Source organism: Amblyomma mixtum, chromosome 2, assembly GCF_055824585.1.
Source record: "Amblyomma mixtum isolate Tamu chromosome 2, ASM5582458v1, whole genome shotgun sequence".
Lineage (NCBI taxonomy): Eukaryota > Metazoa > Arthropoda > Arachnida > Ixodida > Ixodidae > Amblyomma > Amblyomma mixtum.
This window is the reverse complement of record NC_143013.1, coordinates 313134311-313153229: the sequence shown is the minus strand read 5'-3', so window position 1 is coordinate 313153229 and position 18919 is coordinate 313134311. Positions and strand designations below refer to the sequence as shown.

General features: G+C 52.0%; 2 protein-coding genes across 2 annotated transcripts in view; one reads left to right on the top strand and one right to left on the bottom strand.

Moving 5' to 3' along the window:
- Positions 1–18919, top strand: part of LOC149365005 (uncharacterized) — a 55519-nt gene that overhangs the window by 23196 nt on the left and 13404 nt on the right. The window contains exons 2-3 of the mRNA XM_089575073.1: positions 13995–14112; positions 16209–16348. Coding sequence (XP_089431199.1) covers positions 13995–14112; positions 16209–16348 — 258 coding nt within the window. The remainder of the gene's footprint in view (positions 1–13994; positions 14113–16208; positions 16349–18919) is intronic.
- mTor (serine/threonine-protein kinase Tor) overlaps positions 1–18919 on the bottom strand; it is a 123236-nt gene that overhangs the window by 103063 nt on the left and 1254 nt on the right. The gene's annotated exons all lie outside the window — the stretch shown is intronic.

Here is an 18919-nt window from a genome sequence, read left to right as displayed (position 1 = left end):
CCGCACCAGTGATTTGTGACGCTGCTGACGCGCTGCACCTGCACCAAGAAACTGGAATTGCACCGCGCCGGCACCAACGGAACTTTTTCGGAATTGGTGCAGAGAACCAGTTCTGAATCGAACAAACCTATCAACTGCTTCGCTTGGTCACGTGGGCCCACAAAAGTTGTGACGCACCTACTGCTGCATCGTCTGCTTTCCCACACACGTGCTGACCAGCGCATGTGAAAACAAACAACTGCACGTCTAGTCCCAGCAGCTCGGATTCTGACAGATCTGATTCCAACGAGTGAGGACATCGACTTTTTTTTTGTTCGCACGCTAATATCGCCTTCGCGGGTTCGCGTGAGGATGCGAAACACTTTGCAAAATGCCAGTAAGCATCGCTGCGCCGCTCTACCCAAGCTGCGCCCACAACCAGTGTCACACTTCGCTGCCGTGCAGCAGTACCTGAGCGCTGCTTGGGATGGTGTACAAATATCACAAGAAAAGACAAGATCGCCTTGTTATCAGAACTGCCAGCTATACTCGAGCAGCGACAAAGCATGTCTGCTTATGTTGGGAGCTTTCGGCAACGGCACCGCTCGCGGGCGCCCCGGGCGACGAGCTCTGCTGCTGCCTGGCTGCCGTGGTCGTCGCTAGGCCTATAGCCTGTTTAGCAAGCGGCCGGCGCTTCGGAAGTCGCCTGCGCTATAATAAAAGGCCTACTTTTCACAAATAGCTGTAGTGTTAAAAGAATCATCTCACAATAAAATAATAGTATGCTCAATCTCCTCGACGCCTTCGGCAGCGGAGCTAGCGGGCGCCAGGCGAGCCGGACCCCGACGTCGCGCCAGCGGCAGCTGCTAGGCGCGGTTGTGAGAAATTTGCTCATATCACAGTTGTTACCTCTACTAGCAGCTCAGTATTGGTCAGCGATCCTCAAAAATGACAATTTTTTCACATTTCTTGTCCAATGGTTTATTATTTACGTCAAGAACACTCTTTAGCTCGCTTTTATGACGTCGGCAGACGGTATCCAGGCTGACCTACCGGCCGGCAGACTCGGCGTAAGTACTTCACGTCCGCACAAGAAAATACAAACAGCCATGCCACCAGAAAGGATGCTTTCTAGATTCGAGATACGACAGCATGCATCTGTGCTAAAAGTGGATCTTTCGGCAGCGACACTGCCTGCGGCAACGCCGGCCGACGACCTGCGCGCTGGTCCCAGACTGCCCTAGTCGTCGCTAGGCCTATAGCTGCTTTCGATATCGACTCCGCAGCTGAGGGAGCTTCGGGACTGGCCAGCGCTCAGAAACGTGCTCCGCTCGGCACCCCTTTACTGTGAACTCGTCCCATAATAAAAGATATGCTCGATTTCCACGACGTCTTCAGCAACAGAGCTAGCAGACGGCAGGCGAACCGCACCAGGTAGCAGCAGCACGAAACCGGCTATGGGATGAAATTTGCTTGCATCGCAGTCATCACTTCTACCAGGAACTCGGTATTTGCCAACGATCGTCACAAACGATGCATTTTTGATATTCATATATCCCAGGGTTTGCTATGAACGTGAACAAACAATACTATCGCGTTCTTCAGATGCCGGCGTTCGGCACGAAGACTGGCGCAGGCCGCCCGGCTCCAAGGAGTGCGCCCTATGTCATCATGACGCAGCCGCTCTCCGCGCTCGCATTGGCTGCCGCTTCCCGTCGTTGTTGCCGCGAGCGGCCCGCCGTTGACATCTAGCAGGCCGGACGCAGGCAACGAGCTGCAATCGGACGTTGCGACGCTGTTCGCAACGGCGCGCCGCAAACCGAGCGAGTGGCGGTTAGCAGCAAACGCGGCTCGCTGGTGCGTCGACTGCGCTCACGCGGCTGTGCCCCGCTCATCGTACGTCACTGTACTTTGGTATGACGTCACTAAAACTTTATTTTTCTACACCCCTTGTGACGTCATGGTTGATGGCGCTAGCGAATGGGTCTAGGTCGTGAGAGTGAGCATTTAGGTAATCTTTGGAACCGAATTAAAATATTTTTTAAACGTTTGTTGCGTCCAACACCTGGCAGTGACTGCCCTTGCATACATAGGAATCCCATAGCAGGCTTTTTATAGCTTCAAAATTTGGTGTCTCCACCCCTTTAACGTACGAAGACCTTGCATGCTCACCGCTGTTGTGGGCCCACACCGCTGCCGAAGAGTTGTGGCTCAGGTCCGCAGTGGTTTCCCCGCGGGAGAAAGGACGGGGAGGCTCAGGAAAAACAAGACAGATATATCCACAAAGACGACGATGAAGGAATACGGCGGGCGAAGCAGTTGTGCGCTTTTAAATAGCGTTTTCGACTCCGGTTCCCGCCCTTTTCCGCCAATGAGCAGGACACTTTGTAGGTGCTGCATCCGGGTCGCTGAAGCTGAATGCTCCCAAGGCTGTTGGTGTGGGCTTCCCTTTTCCTCTGTCCTTTGCGAACATCCGGCGTGAATCAGACGTACGCGAACATCGAGCCTCCAGGAACGGCAGCACGAAAGGGGGGGGGGGGGGGGGGGGGGGAGGAGGTTAGCGTGTCTCCCAAGCTGGACAGCCATGTCTGGAAAGGCGCCTTCGTGATTCCTTTGTCATCAGTACCCAGGTGCTGGTGGTTTCTTTGGTTCTCCCTGCTTTGCCAGACGTAGATCTGGCAAAGCAGGGTCACAGCACCACCTCGAAGTTACTCAATGCGCTGCGCTTCGCTGTTGTCCACAGCATGACAAGCATGACATGCCGTTGCACCGCCGGGGTGAAATGCGAATTTCGAAACGTGAAACACGGGTCAAATGCGGGCCGCTGTGGCTTGCATGTGCGGTGTTAAGATCGGCGTCAACAGGAAGCCGCCATCACCCACGTTTCTCCAGGATGGTTCTGAGAAACCCCTGTCCACTTGACGACGTTTGCCTCAAGGCGTGCCGAATTGACCGTGAGGCGAGGGCAAACGTACTTTCCTGCGTCTCCGAGCGGGGCCCTCAAGAACTACTGGACACAAAAGCGCCCCACACTCGGGAGCCGGCCCACGTGCGTAGAGACATCAGCAGGTGGACCTTGCCTCTCCCATTTCGCAGTAAACATGGTGGATGTCAAGGGCCCTTGTCACTGTGGTTCTTCTGCGTACCAAGCATCAGGGCGGGCAGGCGGTGGACTTCCGCAACCTTCACGGATGCCCCATGGACAAAGGACCGCTTCCGTCCTTTACTCGACGTCGCATTCCGCTGTCGACTTTCCTCGAAAGCGTTCTCCTCTTCCAGGCTCAACACGTGACGGAGGCGCATCCACAAGTGCGAGAGTGTGAGTTTGTGTGCCCGTGTTAAAGTTTTAGGCCACTCCCGCACTGGCGACGGCGTCATCAACCTAGGGAAACTAGCGAAGACGGACGCTGTAAAACTCGACGACGAATGCGGTCGAAGCAGTCACACTTTCTGTTCATGACTCTTGTAAATATGTAAATAAGTTCAGTCTTCTTTCGCCACCTTCTAACTCCGTCGCTCAGCGGCACTCCTGTCCCTGGCCTGGAGGTGGGAACGGGCGTCGTGCTGACCGTGGTTCCGTCTAGCCGCGACACCGAACCTCGTCCTCAACAGCGGACATCCTCGCGCGCGGTCTAGGCTTCTCGCAGCTCGACCTTTACAGATATAACGCTAGGAAATTGACCGTTAAGCAGATGTAAGTCAGCTTCTCCGTGAGAATTGTTTTCCAACCGATGGATCTCGTTCCTAGACGGCAGTCTCGCATTCTTTGCGGAAACGAAAAGCGTCATTTTCCCCCTTCTAAGTAAAGTCAGGAATGTCGCCTTTTTGACTTCAAGATGGCTCCGAGAGAGCTACCGAAAGAGTAAAATGGTGCAACAAAGAATAGGCGATTGCGGTTAGCCTTCTGTAGTGGAAGAATCTGTTATAGTAACGTTGCCTTGTAGCACAGCAGCAGAAGCTGAGCAGGAAATGGAAGGAAATTGGACTTTGTTCCCGTCCCAGCAGGAGTGGGCTACCTCATACTAAACTTTCTCAAAACTTTCTGCTGCCCAAATTAGACTGACCCCGCACCGTCGCTAAAACTTCCTCCATTCACCCCTCCCCAAGCCGAACAATACGAACAACCCACTTACCACGGACGACAAAGGCCACTCTCCCTCTTTTTCGTGCCTAGCCTCTGCTGTAGGCAGCGCGCGACCATCCGAAGTTTTCATTCCCACGAAGAATAGCGGTGTTTACATGAACCCGACAGGGCGGGATTGAATAGTTATCGGGTCGAAAACCGGTTATTGGGTTCATGTAAACGCACTCTGAGTCAGGTTTGGTCGGGATTTGGAGGGGCTTTACTCGACTCAGCCCCGATGTGCTTAAACGCTGTCGAGTCGAAGAGTCGGGTTAGCGGGAGGGGAGAGGATAAATGTGAACCTGTTTTTATCTTGCACCGTCGCGCCTCCGAGACAGCGGTGGCGTTGCAGTGTACTAGAATTACTTGGAGGCTGCCACTGCTCGACCACACTGCGCTGCTCGACGCTTGGTGTCGTTCCAGTTGCACCGGTCCCGACTCGCTAAAATCGAGTTCATGTAAACACGCAGTTGTCGGGTTCGGATGACCTTGCTCGGCCCGACCCCCGAGTCAACCCGAAGCTATCGGGTTCATGTAACCAGGGCTAATGTGAGAGTGCCGCCTAGGTTCGAGACCATTTGGTTGGAAACCCGCCGCGGTGGCTCAGTGGTTACGGCGCTCGGCTGCTGACCCGAAAGACGCGGGTACGATCCCGGCCGCGGCGGCCGAATTTCGATGAAGGCGAAATTCCAGAGGCCCGTGTGCTGTGCGATGTCAGTGCACGTTGTTAAGAGTGGACAACGTGGTCCTGAGAGCCGGGTGTGTCTCATCGCAAAGCAAGGGATATGACGAGGCCTGGCGCCGGCGGCAGAAGCATTGACGACGACGGACGGGGTTGTTGCACTCCAAATCACCGAACCGATCGAAGGGCGCTGTGTCCCACGGACCTGGGAGAAATTACTGTCAGACGAGTGTCGTCGTTAGGCAAAGATGCGGCGACAGCTTGCGACAGCAGCGGCAACGGTGAAAGCAGAGATGCACAGCAGCACGGCGGACAGCGGTATACGTTGGCCGAGTCGGCCTTCGGCTCACCGAACGGGATGATGCTACGCAAGGTCACGCTGAGCGAGGCTGCTATAATTGAAAGACGCTGTGTCGAAGGGGTCTCGTGCTTCGGCCATCCGGCGGGGGAGTTCGAGAAGGTTCAACCACCTGCGAGGAGTCTGCGGGATTCTGCTTTCCCACGGAGGCAACGCACAGAACACTTGCGGCAGTGGTCAAGGTGACGCATCTGTGTTTGATGACTGTCTTCCCCTTCTCATCCCCCGAGCTGTGAGAGAGCGAGAGCTTCAGCACCGCCCCGTGCCGTGGGTGGTACCGCCAGCGTCATCAATGGCCCATCCGATTGGACAACGTTATTCGAACCAAGTTCCCCAGTCAGGGATCTAGGGAACGCGAACCGTATTTAACGGGATGTTGTTGTGTGTTCGGATTCGATTGCATTGCATTCGATTCGATTCTCATCTGTAAATATGTAGAATAAACCCTTCTGTACAGTTTCCTCGATAACGCAGTCCGACATCGTCTTTCGGAGCCGGTACCTGTGAGGCTAAACGAGTTAGTCATCTCCAGGACCCCTCCGTCTCCATCACTGGTTCCAGCGGTGGGATAGAAGCCCCATCTTCAACACTGGGTGGCAGCGCAGGGCTTGTGGCCCGTTCTCAACACTGGTTGGCAGCAGCTGGGATGGACCGTGCGACATCGTACTTTCTCCACGGGTGAGCGTTTTGGCTTTTGCTGAGGGATTCACCAGGCTGTAAGATTCAGAGAATAATCTTGACTGGGAATCAGGGCTTTGTCGTTTGAGAGGGGTTATTCTCAAGGCATTGTGTAGTTAGCAGAGCCAAAGCGGAGAAAGCGTTGTCATGGAACTGATGGAATTGTGGAGGTCGGACTTGCTGTTGATATGCGAGGAACTGTCTTTTGAAGTGCCGAGCAAAGTAACCAAAATTGAACTGTGCGAATTCATTCGTGAACAGGTCAAGAATAACGATCAACTGCTGGTAGATACGTGGAATTTGGTACAAGGGGAAAAAGAAAAAGCCCGCAAAGTAAAAGCCGACCAGGAGGCTAAAGAAAGCCGATCGGGAGAAAAAAGCACGTAAGGAGCAAGCTGATCGAGAGTGGGAAAAAGAGAAGGAACGGCAACGGCAACAGTGGAAGGTTGAAATTGAAACAACGAAACTAAAGATATTAGAAGTTCAAAACGAAATACGAAGAAAGGGCGGTAGTGTGAGAGCCGGAAGTCCTGAAAGAGCAAGCGATGCTTATGAAATAGGTCCGCAGATAAGACCCGAAAAGTCTGTGACCGTAGCCGCGTTGGTAAATCGCGACACCACGAGGGAAGTGGCAGAGAACGCGTTCAACCGGTGCGGTGGTCCAAGGGAAGCCGCAGAATCCGAGACCGTGTCCAGTGTAGTTGGACGTAATGCTAAGAAAGAGCATTCCGAGATAGCGTCTCAACGACACGAGTGCGAGGATTCTCCTCCAAGTGAGGTAGCAGTGGCAACGGACAACTTTGTCGGGACAGTTGCGAGCGCGACACTTTCAGTAGAATCGATACAGGCGTCAAACCGGCAGGACCGCGAAAAGGGAGATTTTAATATCGGAAAAGGTTTCGAGGTAGAAACAGCGGAAACCCCTTTTGAGAGTAACAGCCGCAGTACAGAGAATGGCGCGCAGAGCGACAGCCAGGCGGGCTCAGTTGTAGCTGGGCACTGCAATGTAGAGAATGGCGCGCAGAGCGACAGCCAGGCGGGCTCAGTTGTGGCTGAGCACTGCAATGCAGAGAATAGAGCGCAAAGCGACAGGCACGCGGTAGAGGACAACTCCCTAAGGAATGAGCCAGGGATCTCAGGGGCAGTTTTCGGTCCGTCTGTCAGCTGCGTGGAGCTGGCACTCTGCTGCGAAGGCACAGAGGCCAGTTTGGAATTTCATGAAAATTTCCGAGGTGCGACGGAAAAACTAGAGATAGCTAGTTGTCATCAGGAGACGCACGCGACACAGTCTAGGCGCAGAAAAAGAACAAGGGCAAGAACCAAGAAAAAACGAATCAAATTCAAAGCCCTAAATTCGGTTGCGCGGACAGGTGCGAAAAAAAGAAATGCGGTGGAAGGAAAGGCGAAGCCTTCCCGCGTTGCGCCTCGCAGACTTACAACTGCAGTTAGCGATCTGGCGACACGGGCATCTCGTTCGAAGGCTGACTGCAGTAATGAAAAGGGAAGAGCGCATCTTCCAAGCAGAACAGGCGCGAAGTGCATAAAGGGGCATCGGCCTGCAAGAAAGACTAGACCGCGCCGTCCGGACAAAAAGCCAGTTAGGAAAAAGGCAAAGCGGCCCAAGAGATCAGAAACCGCAAGGTTGCGCGGCACTCAGCGCATGCGAACGCAGGCGTCGAACAACCGAGACGACACATGCAGGCGTGTTCGGCGGGCGCACTTGAAAAGGAATCGTCCTTCACATTTGGCACCGCATTCTAGGAAGCGCGCATGGCGAATGGGTAGCCGAGCTTCCTGCGTGGGGCGAGAGAAAGAGGCACCTTCTCGCGCTCGTCACTGCTCGTTGTCCAGGGCCAGAGTCGGTTATCGACATTGTAGGAGCGACCAAGGTTTTCGGAGAGCCTCGAGGGGGCGCGGAAACGACAGGGAGAGTCGGGGATCGTTTTTTTCTGCAGCCTTTTGTCACGAGTTGACCGCAGTACAATCAGTCAAAGCGCGACCCCGGCGGGCGCGTCTGAAAGACTAATCCTTTCAACTCGGCGGTGGGGAGTCAGCTTTCCCCCCCGCGTGACATTCGAAGTAGCTGTTTCTTTTTTTTTATTCCTCTTTTTTTTTCTGTGTGTGTTTATGAAATCAGGCAGGAAAAGGCTACTTTTGAATTAAAACAAGTTGATCGGAAGTTACTGTTTTTTTTCCTTACCTTAGAAAGGATAGGTCGTCACTGAGTTAGAAATCACAGGTGTCGATTTCCCATGCTACCAACTGATGACGGCACTCACAGGAGTGCAGCTCGAGTAGAACTACGCTTAGAGTCGCGTAGACGGAGCGTTGATCCCTTGACGAAAGGGAGCCCCACTGACGTCTACTGAGATGACCTAAGAGAAAACTCTTGAAGGAGCCGAAAGGATGCGCGCGTGTCCCGACCTTTGCTTCGGACCGCTGCCTATGAGTTTAAGTCCAGTGTGACGCCAGTGATAGAAGGAGGACTAGGTGCTATTTTAAGTCACGTTGGCGACGACCACGAAGAGCACCATGTTCTGTACGTCAGCCGCAGGCTGACTTGTAGAGAAGCGTTCAGCGTTTCAGACAAACAGCGCGCGTTTGGTTTAGACGGCACAGATGTTGTCGGGTTACCAGAGCTACTTGAACGGCGCAAAGTTCATATTTGAGACTGATCATCGTCTCAAACATGCTTATGACAGTTTTGTCCCCCCAAAAATGGTCGCTTGCTTAGACGGAGCCCTGCTCTCCAAAAACAATTTCTCGATGCGTTTCAGGAAGGGAAAACCGCACGGAAATGCTGATGGATTCAGCCGATTGTTGTAGACAGGAGTACTTGGTAGGACCACCTACTGTGTGTGGGTTTTTGATTTTAACCTTGGTTCAAGCAGTCCGTCTTTGGCGATTTCAAAGGGGATATTTTGCGCTTTCTCGGCACCAAAATTACGCCAAAATTCAATCATGTTTTAGTAAACATTTGTTGTCATTGTGGGAAGCCTGGTGGGTCTTTGGCAAATTCCGAGCGCTTGCTTGTGGGTCAGTGCCCTGTCTCGTGGAACAGTCCACTGATGCCATTCTTTGTTGAATGTTCGAGCTTGGATGCCATTTCTGGAGACCAGCCCTTCCACCCGACTCCGGCCTCATCTCTTCCTGCCCAGCGGTCGTGAACGCTGGCCATTCGAGATTTTTCGGGCCGCGGACGAGCTGTTAAGAGTGGACAACGTGGTCCTGAGAGCCGGGTGTGTCTCATCGCAAAGCAAGGGATATGACGAGGCCTGGCGCCGGCGGCAGAAGCATTGACGACGACGGACGGGGTTGTTGCACTCCAAATCACCGAACCGATCGAAGGGCGCTGTGTCCCACGGACCTGGGAGAAATTACTGTCAGACGAGTGTCGTCGTTAGGCAAAGATGCGGCGACAGCTTGCGACAGCAGCGGCAACGGTGAAAGCAGAGATGCACAGCAGCACGGCGGACAGCGGTATACGTTGGCCGAGTCGGCCTTCGGCTCACCGAACGGGATGATGCTACGCAAGGTCACGCTGAGCGAGGCTGCTATAATTGAAAGACGCTGTGTCGAAGGGGTCTCGTGCTTCGGCCATCCGGCGGGGGAGTTCGAGAAGGTTCAACCACCTGCGAGGAGTCTGCGGGATTCTGCTTTCCCACGGAGGCAACGCACAGAACACTTGCGGCAGTGGTCAAGGTGACGCATCTGTGTTTGATGACTGTCTTCCCCTTCTCATCCCCCGAGCTGTGAGAGAGCGAGAGCTTCAGCACCGCCCCGTGCCGTGGGTGGTACCGCCAGCGTCATCAATGGCCCATCCGATTGGACAACGTTATTCGAACCAAGTTCCCCAGTCAGGGATCTAGGGAACGCGAACCGTATTTAACGGGATGTTGTTGTGTGTTCGGATTCGATTGCATTGCATTCGATTCGATTCTCATCTGTAAATATGTAGAATAAACCCTTCTGTACAGTTTCCTCGATAACGCAGTCCGACATCGTCTTTCGGAGCCGGTACCTGTGAGGCTAAACGAGTTAGTCATCTCCAGGACCCCTCCGTCTCCATCACTGGTTCCAGCGGTGGGATAGAAGCCCCATCTTCAACACTGGGTGGCAGCGCAGGGCTTGTGGCCCGTTCTCAACAACGTTAAAGAACCCCAGGTGGTCGAAATTTCCGGAGCCCTTCACTACGGCATCCCTCATAGCCTGAGTTGCTTCGGGACGTTAAACCCCAATAAACCAAACCAAACCATTTGGCTGGAAAACCAACAAGCCTTGCAGAGAAGCTGACTTACTGATTTCCGCAAATGGTCAATTCCGTGCTACACCAGTGCTTGCCACGGATTCCAGGTTCTGGAAGTTATACCACTGGTTACAACTTGTTCTTGGGAGAAAATACTATGAAGGATTACCATTAATAGTCTACTGAAAAAATAATTGGATTGCAGAGTGCGTTACATCCTACAGAAATAATCAGTGCATTGAAAAATGCGAAGAAAACTTTGTTCATTAATACTCCCAGCCGTAAGGCTGTTAAAGGGTGAATGTAGACAAACTCAACAAGCGCGCACCGCTACTAGTATAAAATTTATACAGACCTAGCTAGTTCGAAAGCCCCTGTCCTTGTTAAGTTAGCAGCATATAAAGCGTTATTCAGACCATGTTTGGAGTACGCTTCCTGTCTGTGGGACCCCTTCACTGACAAAAAAACAGCCGGGTTGGAAAAAGTCCAAAGGACCGCACCTAGATACGTTTGCAACAAATATCAATGAACTCACAGCCCGACAGAAATGATCAGGTATCTCGGCCTTGACACACTTAAATCCAGATGTAGTGAATGCCGATTAAGGTACCTATACCTAATGTACAATAAACAGATCCTAATGAACAATCATAATTTCATTACCGCTAACACCTCGCGCGCACGCTTCCGTTTTGATAATGGCAAAATGATTCAAGAGTATGCTGCCCTAGATAACACGTTTAAATTTTCATTTTTTCCTAGAATCATGAGTGACTGGAATAAATTACCGCGGCCGTTACACTTTCCCCCTGCGTAGCCGAAGCCCATGGGGAGAGTTACGGAGTCTCACGAGGGCTCCAGGGCTACAACCGTGCCACGTGAGAAAGTTCTGTTTTGGTGGAACGGCGACCAGTTGAGGCGAGACGTGCAGCTTCGTAGGTCACGTCACTGAGGCGAGTAATAACGATGTAAAGCCCGTGGTAGCGCGCCAACAGTTTTCGGTGAAGACCGCGCCGCCCGGGCGGTCGCCAGTGCCAGGCCACATCGCCCGGAGCGTAGGTGATGAGGTGCCGATATGGCGCTCATCGTAGCGTGTCTTGGAGCGTTCTTGCGAAGCTATCGTCCGCAGGCGGCCGATACGCCGTACTTCCTCGGCAAGGCAGAGGGTCTGCGTGATGCAGGGGTCGACACTGACGGAATACGGCAAGATGGTGTCCAGGTTTTATCGCGGTGGCCGGGCGCACAGGAGAAAGAAAGGGCAGTACCCCGTCGTCTCATGGGTCGCAGTGTTGAAAGCGTAGGTAATAAAACGCAGTACGGTGGTTAGGGCGCTCGGCTGCTGAGCCGGAGTTCCCGGGTTCGAACCCGGCCGTGGCGGCCGCGTTTCGATGCAGGCGAAACGAAAAAGGCATCCGTGTGGTGCGCGATGTCAGTGCATGTTAAAAATCCCGAGGTGGTCGAAATTATTCCAGAAACCTTCGCTACAGCACCTCTTTCTTTCTTTCTTCTTGCGCTCCCGCCTTCCTCCCTTCTCTTACGGCGCGGTTCGGGTGCCTACCGAGAAGTGAAACAATTACTGCGGTTTCATTTCCTCAAAAACAAATTTTAGTAGAATTCCGGCCCCCTCCGACTAGTCCAACGGCTCCGTTGGTGCGCTGACAACCTCTACCTAGAACGAGGCACTTGCCATGAGGCATGCAGCTTTCGATACTGCACTCATCCCTCTTCTTTCACCCCCTCTTTCATCCCGCCCATGACGCTGTTGTGATCTCCACCGAGAAGTGAGGCAGTTACTTTATTCTATCGCTCCCTCCTTTGTTTCCCTCTCCCTGTCTTAGCCGCAGCTCAGGTGCTTCAGGTTTCGATGGTACATGCCGCGGCCAGCAGCATCTGTTCCTTCCATTTTTATGTTTTTATTACCAATAAATAGCCACTGATAACAACTGCGCCTTTGCTTTCCTCGCAGTAAAACTTATTTCCTGGCGCGCTGCTGCACCACGGACGAGATCACACGGTGGTGGTTGTAGTACCTGTCTGGGTGCACTACTGTAGACGCATCCATGCACTCCCTAATTCGTATAGGCCGTTGCCCGGAGTTTTAATGCGAAAGCATTTGTCCCATTACGAGAAAAGTCGGCGGAGTGTGTGCGTGTGTATGTGTGTCTACTCGAAGTTGGTACAGGGAATTCCGGTGTTGGCAAGAAAATAAGGTGACGTCATCAAGCGGCTGTACGCTCACACAGCAAGCCGAGCACCGCCACTTTAGACAATCCTAATCTCCATTGGCGCCAGTTTTCCCGACAGCATTCGTACCGAAATTGTGAGCAACCGTGTGTCGTACAGCGATCCGGGTAGTGTCATACGATTTCTCGTTGTATACAGCTTACACGGGCTAGTCAAGTTGGAGGCTGTAGTTTGCGACAGAGATTCGAACTGACGACATGTGCACCTTCAATGGTATGCCCTCTCAAACCCTTTACCCCTTCCCTTAGAGTGCCCACCGAGATGTGAGACCGTTGCAGCTCCATTTGCTTTTCTGAAAAACTAATTATCGTATCAAAATTTTGAGGCAAACGTTCGTTGCACAGTGTTACGGGTGGTGTCATATGCACGCGCGCGCGCGCGCGCGCTTGTTGGTGGCGTGTCTGTGCTGGTGGCGTGTGTGTGGGTGAGTGTCAGTGCACCCAGGTACAGTAATGCTGTTGCATTCCCACACGTAAGCAGTCTTCAGGGTGTCTGCCTAATTTTTGTTTCTCTTCCTTCTCCCTTTTACCCTCAACTTCCATCAAGGCGTGGTTATGGAGAGTAACCGAGCCCAGTGGGCTTATGTTACGGCGCCTTCCTTTCCCTCATAAACTCCCCTGCACCCTTCTGACACGGAACGTGCTGACGCAACTGAAACTTCTTGCAATATCGACAAAAAATGTCCCTTGCTTGCCTTCAATTTGCGCCTCGTATATGGTGTTAAGTTAGAAGGCTGGCATGGCCAGGGGTATTACATCTACTGCTTCCCTATGATATAGCATTATCCCAGTATTAAAAGCGCATTTCGAAGGAAAAGTCCTGAGGCCCGGTGTACGTGCAAAGACCTCGCAGAGCAGCATGGTGGCGGGGCATTTTTCAGCAGCTGTTCCGTTACAACTGTGGATAACCAATAAGTACCGTACGCTGTCAATATCGACAGCCCTAATAGCTGAAGCTTGAAAGTCGCTGTGGGGAATGACCGGACCTATACTCGCACATTTGCTACGTGCTGACGACAGATGGCCTGACGCGTTCTGAGAGCCTGCGTGCCCCTTTTGGACGCGTTTACGTGCTCTCAGTTCTGTCACATCCGTGAGGATCTTTTCATCTCGTCACAGCTTCCTGCTCTTCCGCTAACCGTGACCGACCAGGCGGAAGCCTTCGCGCAACAGTGACCGCCCTTTCCGCTGATCTTTTATTCATCGTATGGGAGCTTCCATAGGCTCGCGTATTATTGAAGAATCGCCATTGTGGCTCGATGTTTATGGCGTCCGGCTGCGAAGCATGAGGTCGAGTGTCCGCCAAGGCCGGTTTCGAACACGGGTACTCGTCTGCCCTCCACTACGGCACCTCTTTCTCTCTTTGTCCTTTCACCTCCACCTTCTCCCTTGGCGCAAGGCGCCCACCCAGAAGTGAGACATTTGCTGCACCTTTCATTTCCTAGTTTTTCATTTCCAGTTTTTCTTTTTTTTAAGCGAAGGGTGATAAGGCTTATGGGGAGTTTAACATACCAAAGTGACTCAGGCTGTGAGGGACGCCGTAGTGAAGGGCTCCGGAAATTTCTACCTCCTGGGGTTCTTGAGCAGTGCCTTCGACTGCTTGACACATGCGTGAAAAAAAAAAGAAGCCGTTTTTCGCACGCATTTCTATTTTTCGCTAACGCCTCTCGTGCACTCCTTTGCAGCTTGCGACCCAAATCGTGTGGCGGCTTGCGTGGGGGACGTCCACAAGATGACGTCCGGAAACTGGCTGAAGGACCTCGAAATGGTCGAGGACATCGCCGGACTCGAGCAGAAGTGCAGGTGCGTCTAGCAACGGAGAACGCAAAGAAGGACCACTGCCAAACCTTGCGCAAGCCGCGAGCTTTCGTTGAGGTGGCTGCCGCTCTGATCCACAACACAAAACTATCGTCAACGCTCTTTCGCGCGACTGTTTTCGGTCGATTAGATACGAAGCCGGAGCAAAAAAAAAAAGTGGGGCGGGAGCGTAACGAACCGGCTCCGCTACTCGCCAGTGTGAATCCGCCTTTAGTGTTGTACCATACCCGTAGGGCGAGAGGAAAAACATCACAAGCGGTCAGGCAGGGGACAGGGCACTCCATTCAAGCAGCGTGGAGCAGGATACAACTGTCACGTGACGCTCCCTCAGTTTTTATCTTTTTGTATTGCCAATGAGGGGGCCCCGTGCGACCCGGCTTGGCCCCGACATTTGCCACTGGCTGAAGTCACCACAGGTATTGCAACCCGTCCGTCGTAGCAGCGTCATGCGAGCAGTGAACGACGGACGCACTACAGCGTGTGTGTCATTTCAAAACAGCGAAACAGGTTGAAACCGCCTGCCGAATGGTTATGGTGCTCGGCTGCTGACACGAAGGACGCAGCTTCGATCCTGACCGCGGCGGTCGCATTTCGATAGAGGACACCTGAACCGCGACCGCCGCGGCCAGGATCGAAGCTGCGTCCTTCGGGTCAGCAGCCGAGCATTTCGATAGAGGACACCTGAACCAACCCTCCGGTGTGGTTCAGTGGTTTAAGGCGCTCGTCTACCGAGCCGGAGTACCTGGGTTCGAACCCGACAGCGGCGGCCGCGTTTCGATGGAGGCGGAACTCAAAAGGCGCCCGTGTGCTGTGCGATGTCAGTGCACGTTAAAGAACCCCAGTTGGCCGAAATTGCTCCGGAGCCCTCCATTATGGCACCTCTTTCTCTCTCTCTCTTCTTTCACTCCCACCTTCCTCCCTTCCCTTGCGGCCGGTTCAGGTGTCCACCGAGATATATGAGACAGATACTGCGCCATTTCCCTTCCTCAAAAACCAATTTACAATGTACCTGAACCGCGCCGTATGGGAAGGGGAGAAGGTGGGGGTGCAAGAAGAAATAGTGGAAGTGGTGCCGCAATGTAGTGCTCCGGAATAATTTTGAACACCCGGGGATCTTTAACGTGCATTGACATCTCACAGCAGACGGGCGCCTTTGCGTTTCGCCCCCGAGGTGCGAGACAATTACTGCGCCATTTTCTTTCCTTGGAAACCAGACACACAAAAGAAAAATTATAGGTGTCCGTGTACTGTGCGATGTCAGTGGACGTTAAGAACCCCAGGTGGTCGAAATTATCCGGAGACCTCCACTACGGCGTCCCCCATGACCTGAGTCATTTTGGGACGACAAACCCCACAAAACCACAACCACGCATTACCGCCAGTTTCGCCAGTTCACTTCGTCAAACGGCGCTGTACAACCATTTGTTCGACGCTCGTGTGACTGTTAAGGCCGGGTGTAGGTTGACCCGCTTTGTTCCTATTAAATGTACGTACATTATTATTGGTTTGAACCCTTCATTCACTCCCTTCCCTCAGATCGCAACTGAGGCAATGACTGAGGCGTCCACCGTGAGTGAGACAGTTACTGAGCCTTTCCTCTCCTCATAACATGTAAGAGGAGGGGGTTAGAGGCTTTACGAAGGAACGCCGCGGTAACTGCTCATGCTTGGTGGATACCTGGACTGCGCCGTGGACGAGGGGATGAGAGCTTCGGACTCAGGCTGTGAGGAATGCCGTAGTGAAGGGCTCCGAATAATTTCTACCACCTGGGGTTCTTTAACGTGCACTGACATCGCACAGTACACGGGCCTCTAGAATTTCACCTCCATCGGAGTGAGACCGCCGTGGCCGGGATCGAACCCGCGTCTTTCGGGCCAGCAGCCGAGCGCCATAGCCACAGAGCCACCGCGACGGCCAAGGAATGAGAGGAGTGCAAAGAAGACAGTTTTTCGTTTGTTACCGTCCTTCGACGTACTCTGCTGAGGGCTGTTTCTGACAGTGTGGTACTGAGGGGCAGTTCGCTGGGATGCAATAAAATTCCGGTGAAAGATCTCGCCCTGTTGCCTCGGCGTGCGACGCAGGGAGATGGAGGAGACCAAGAGCTGCCTGCTGCGCGAGACTTCGTTCTGCGAGGACCACATCCGCAGCACCTACCTCATGTACTTGCGGCCGGTCACTTCATCCTTCGAGGACCTCTGCTCGCCCGGCCCGGCCAGGGACGGTACGTATACCTTGTCACTGCTGCTGCAACCTCCACTACGACTCTGTAGAGCGGGCCTGACGGCTCTTTCGATGAGAGCGTGATGCGGAAACCACTGAGTGGGTTGCGATGTCAATGCGCGTCAGAAAAGGGCAGCTGACTTCTACGCCACTGGGGAGATTGAGGTGAACAAGTGGCCAGGGTTGCTCACAACATGCATGATATATAGTTATACTGAGCCACTTACGGCGCTCCTTCACTATACCCCTTTATAGGTTTATGGTTTACGGGGTTTAACGTCCCAAATCGACTGAGGCTATGAGAGACGCCGTAGTGAAGGGTTCCGGAAATTTCGACCACCTCGGGTTCTTCAACGAGCACTGACATCGCACAGTACACGGACCTCTAGAATTTCGTCTTCGGGTCAGACGCGGGTTCGATACCGGCCGCGGCAGTCGAATTTCGATGGAGGCGAAATTCTAGCGGCCCGCGTACTGTGCGATGTCAGTGCACGTTAAAGAACCCAGCGGTCGAAATTACCGGAGCCCTTCGTTACTGCGTCCCTCATAGCTTGAGCCGCATTGAAACGTTAAAGCCCCATAAAACACAGAAACAAAACAGATGTATTTGTCTCAAAATATTTTAAACTGAATGATAGTGCCAGTCATGAAGCGCAAAAGTATAACTGTGAGGGCACGGCAGGACCACGATACCTCGACAGTCACGTACGAATTGCACTCGTATAACTACCAACCCGCTGTACAACTAATACTGTTGTAAGACAGTATTAGCTTACAAGACTTAATTCTTGTCTTGTTTTTTCTTGTTTATTTGAAAGCATTTGAGCGTTTTGCATTTTAAGGCGAAAGCCTTTAATGCCTCATACTGTCGTTAGCAGACGCGTCGGTAGCAGTGTCGACAGACGCGTCGGCAGGAGTGTCGACAGACGCGTCGGCAGATTCGTCCGCATTTAGGCGTCACTGCTTAAAAGGCTCAAGGTTCCAGCATGAATAAAGGCGCATCTAGTGAATGCATGGGCTTCATAAATAAAATAAAAGGAGTAAAGTCAAGAAAAGGAAAATAAAAATAAGGAAATAAACAGAAATAAAAACAAAATAAAAATAAGATGTGAAAATAAAAATAAAAACAATAAAATTAAAAAAGGAGCAAAAATAAAAAAATATGAAAAATAAAAAGTAAATAAAAACAAACAGTGGCCAGGAAACGCTTTCGCCTTGCAGCACTTTAGAGAGCCAAAGTGCCCCCTGAATTTTTTTTGAATTTCTGAGCTGTTTGCCTGTTTCATTTGTATTTTGAACCTTGATTTTGGCATTGTACAGAATATGTTCGTTTTTTTGTTGATATTTCTGTACAACCCACCCCTCATGTAATGCCCCTTGTTTTGGGTCTTTGAGGTACTAAAATAAATAAAGAAAGAAATAAACCTGTAGAACAGAGAATTGTGTGAAATAAGGCAGCGGCTAACACGGTGAACGTACAAAGTAGGGGACTACTTGCATCACAGACGAAAAAGCTTTCCATTCCTACGTCAAAAATCACATCTCGCTCTATAAGAGCCCGAAAACAGACGTTCGGGAAAGTGTGCAAAGGCTTTTTGGGAAAGGGGGGGGGGGGGGGCAGCACGCGCATGCAATTGCCAAGCAAAAGGCAGCGTGTGGGCATAGAGTTTCTTACTATTACCTAGAGGGAAAGCTGGCGACCCCTCTATGGGAGTTTGCATGGAGACCCCTCGAGGCCACTTCAGCCACCACGGGCGCTCAAAGCATCATGGGGCGGTGAGCTACCGACTGCAGAACTACAACTTTTGGCCAAAAAATAATAGAAAAATAAAGCTGTTAGATAACTAAGAATGTCCTAACATTCAATATCTTGTCTAATGATTGCAACAAAGGAGCAGAAAAGCATTTAAGTGCAAAGTTTGCCCAAAATAAGAGATGACTAGCTTTCCTATTGGCCAAGTGATGAACACTAAAAAAACTAATATTGCGTAATTAACAGGCGCACTTTTAAAAGTAAATATGTTTTCAAAAAAAAAATGTTGTTGCTTAGATACTTTAAGTGGTTTCTAATGGCATTTCGGACGAGTAAAACCTTTTATTGGCGTCGTGTGTCGTCGCGTTTTCACTACTATGGCTTTTGCACACTGCGTTCGCGCGAAAGTCGTCTGCGCACACACGGACAGCGTTTTTGGAATGAAACATCTTAGTAATGACACTCCGTGTTCCTGAAAAACTACGACTGTTCCGCAACAAGTAGCTCACCGCCCCATGATGCTTTGAGCGTCCACGGTGGCTGAAGTGCAGCGCCGCCAGCTTTCCCTCTAGGTAATAGTAAGAAACTCTATGCGTGTGGGAGAAATTTGGAACCGGAAGTAGCTGGAAGACGAGTTTCCCATGGTTCTTTCCGTTCACTTCAGAAACTCACCTAACCTATTGCATTGCAGATGAACGGGCGAATGCTTCTCTCAGCTAAGAAAGCGGCGAATTGTTCGAGCTCAAATTCTGCACATAAGTGGCATTTGGTAGGCAAATTGTTTTATACCACATTTGTTTGGGGCACTTGCCTGAACCG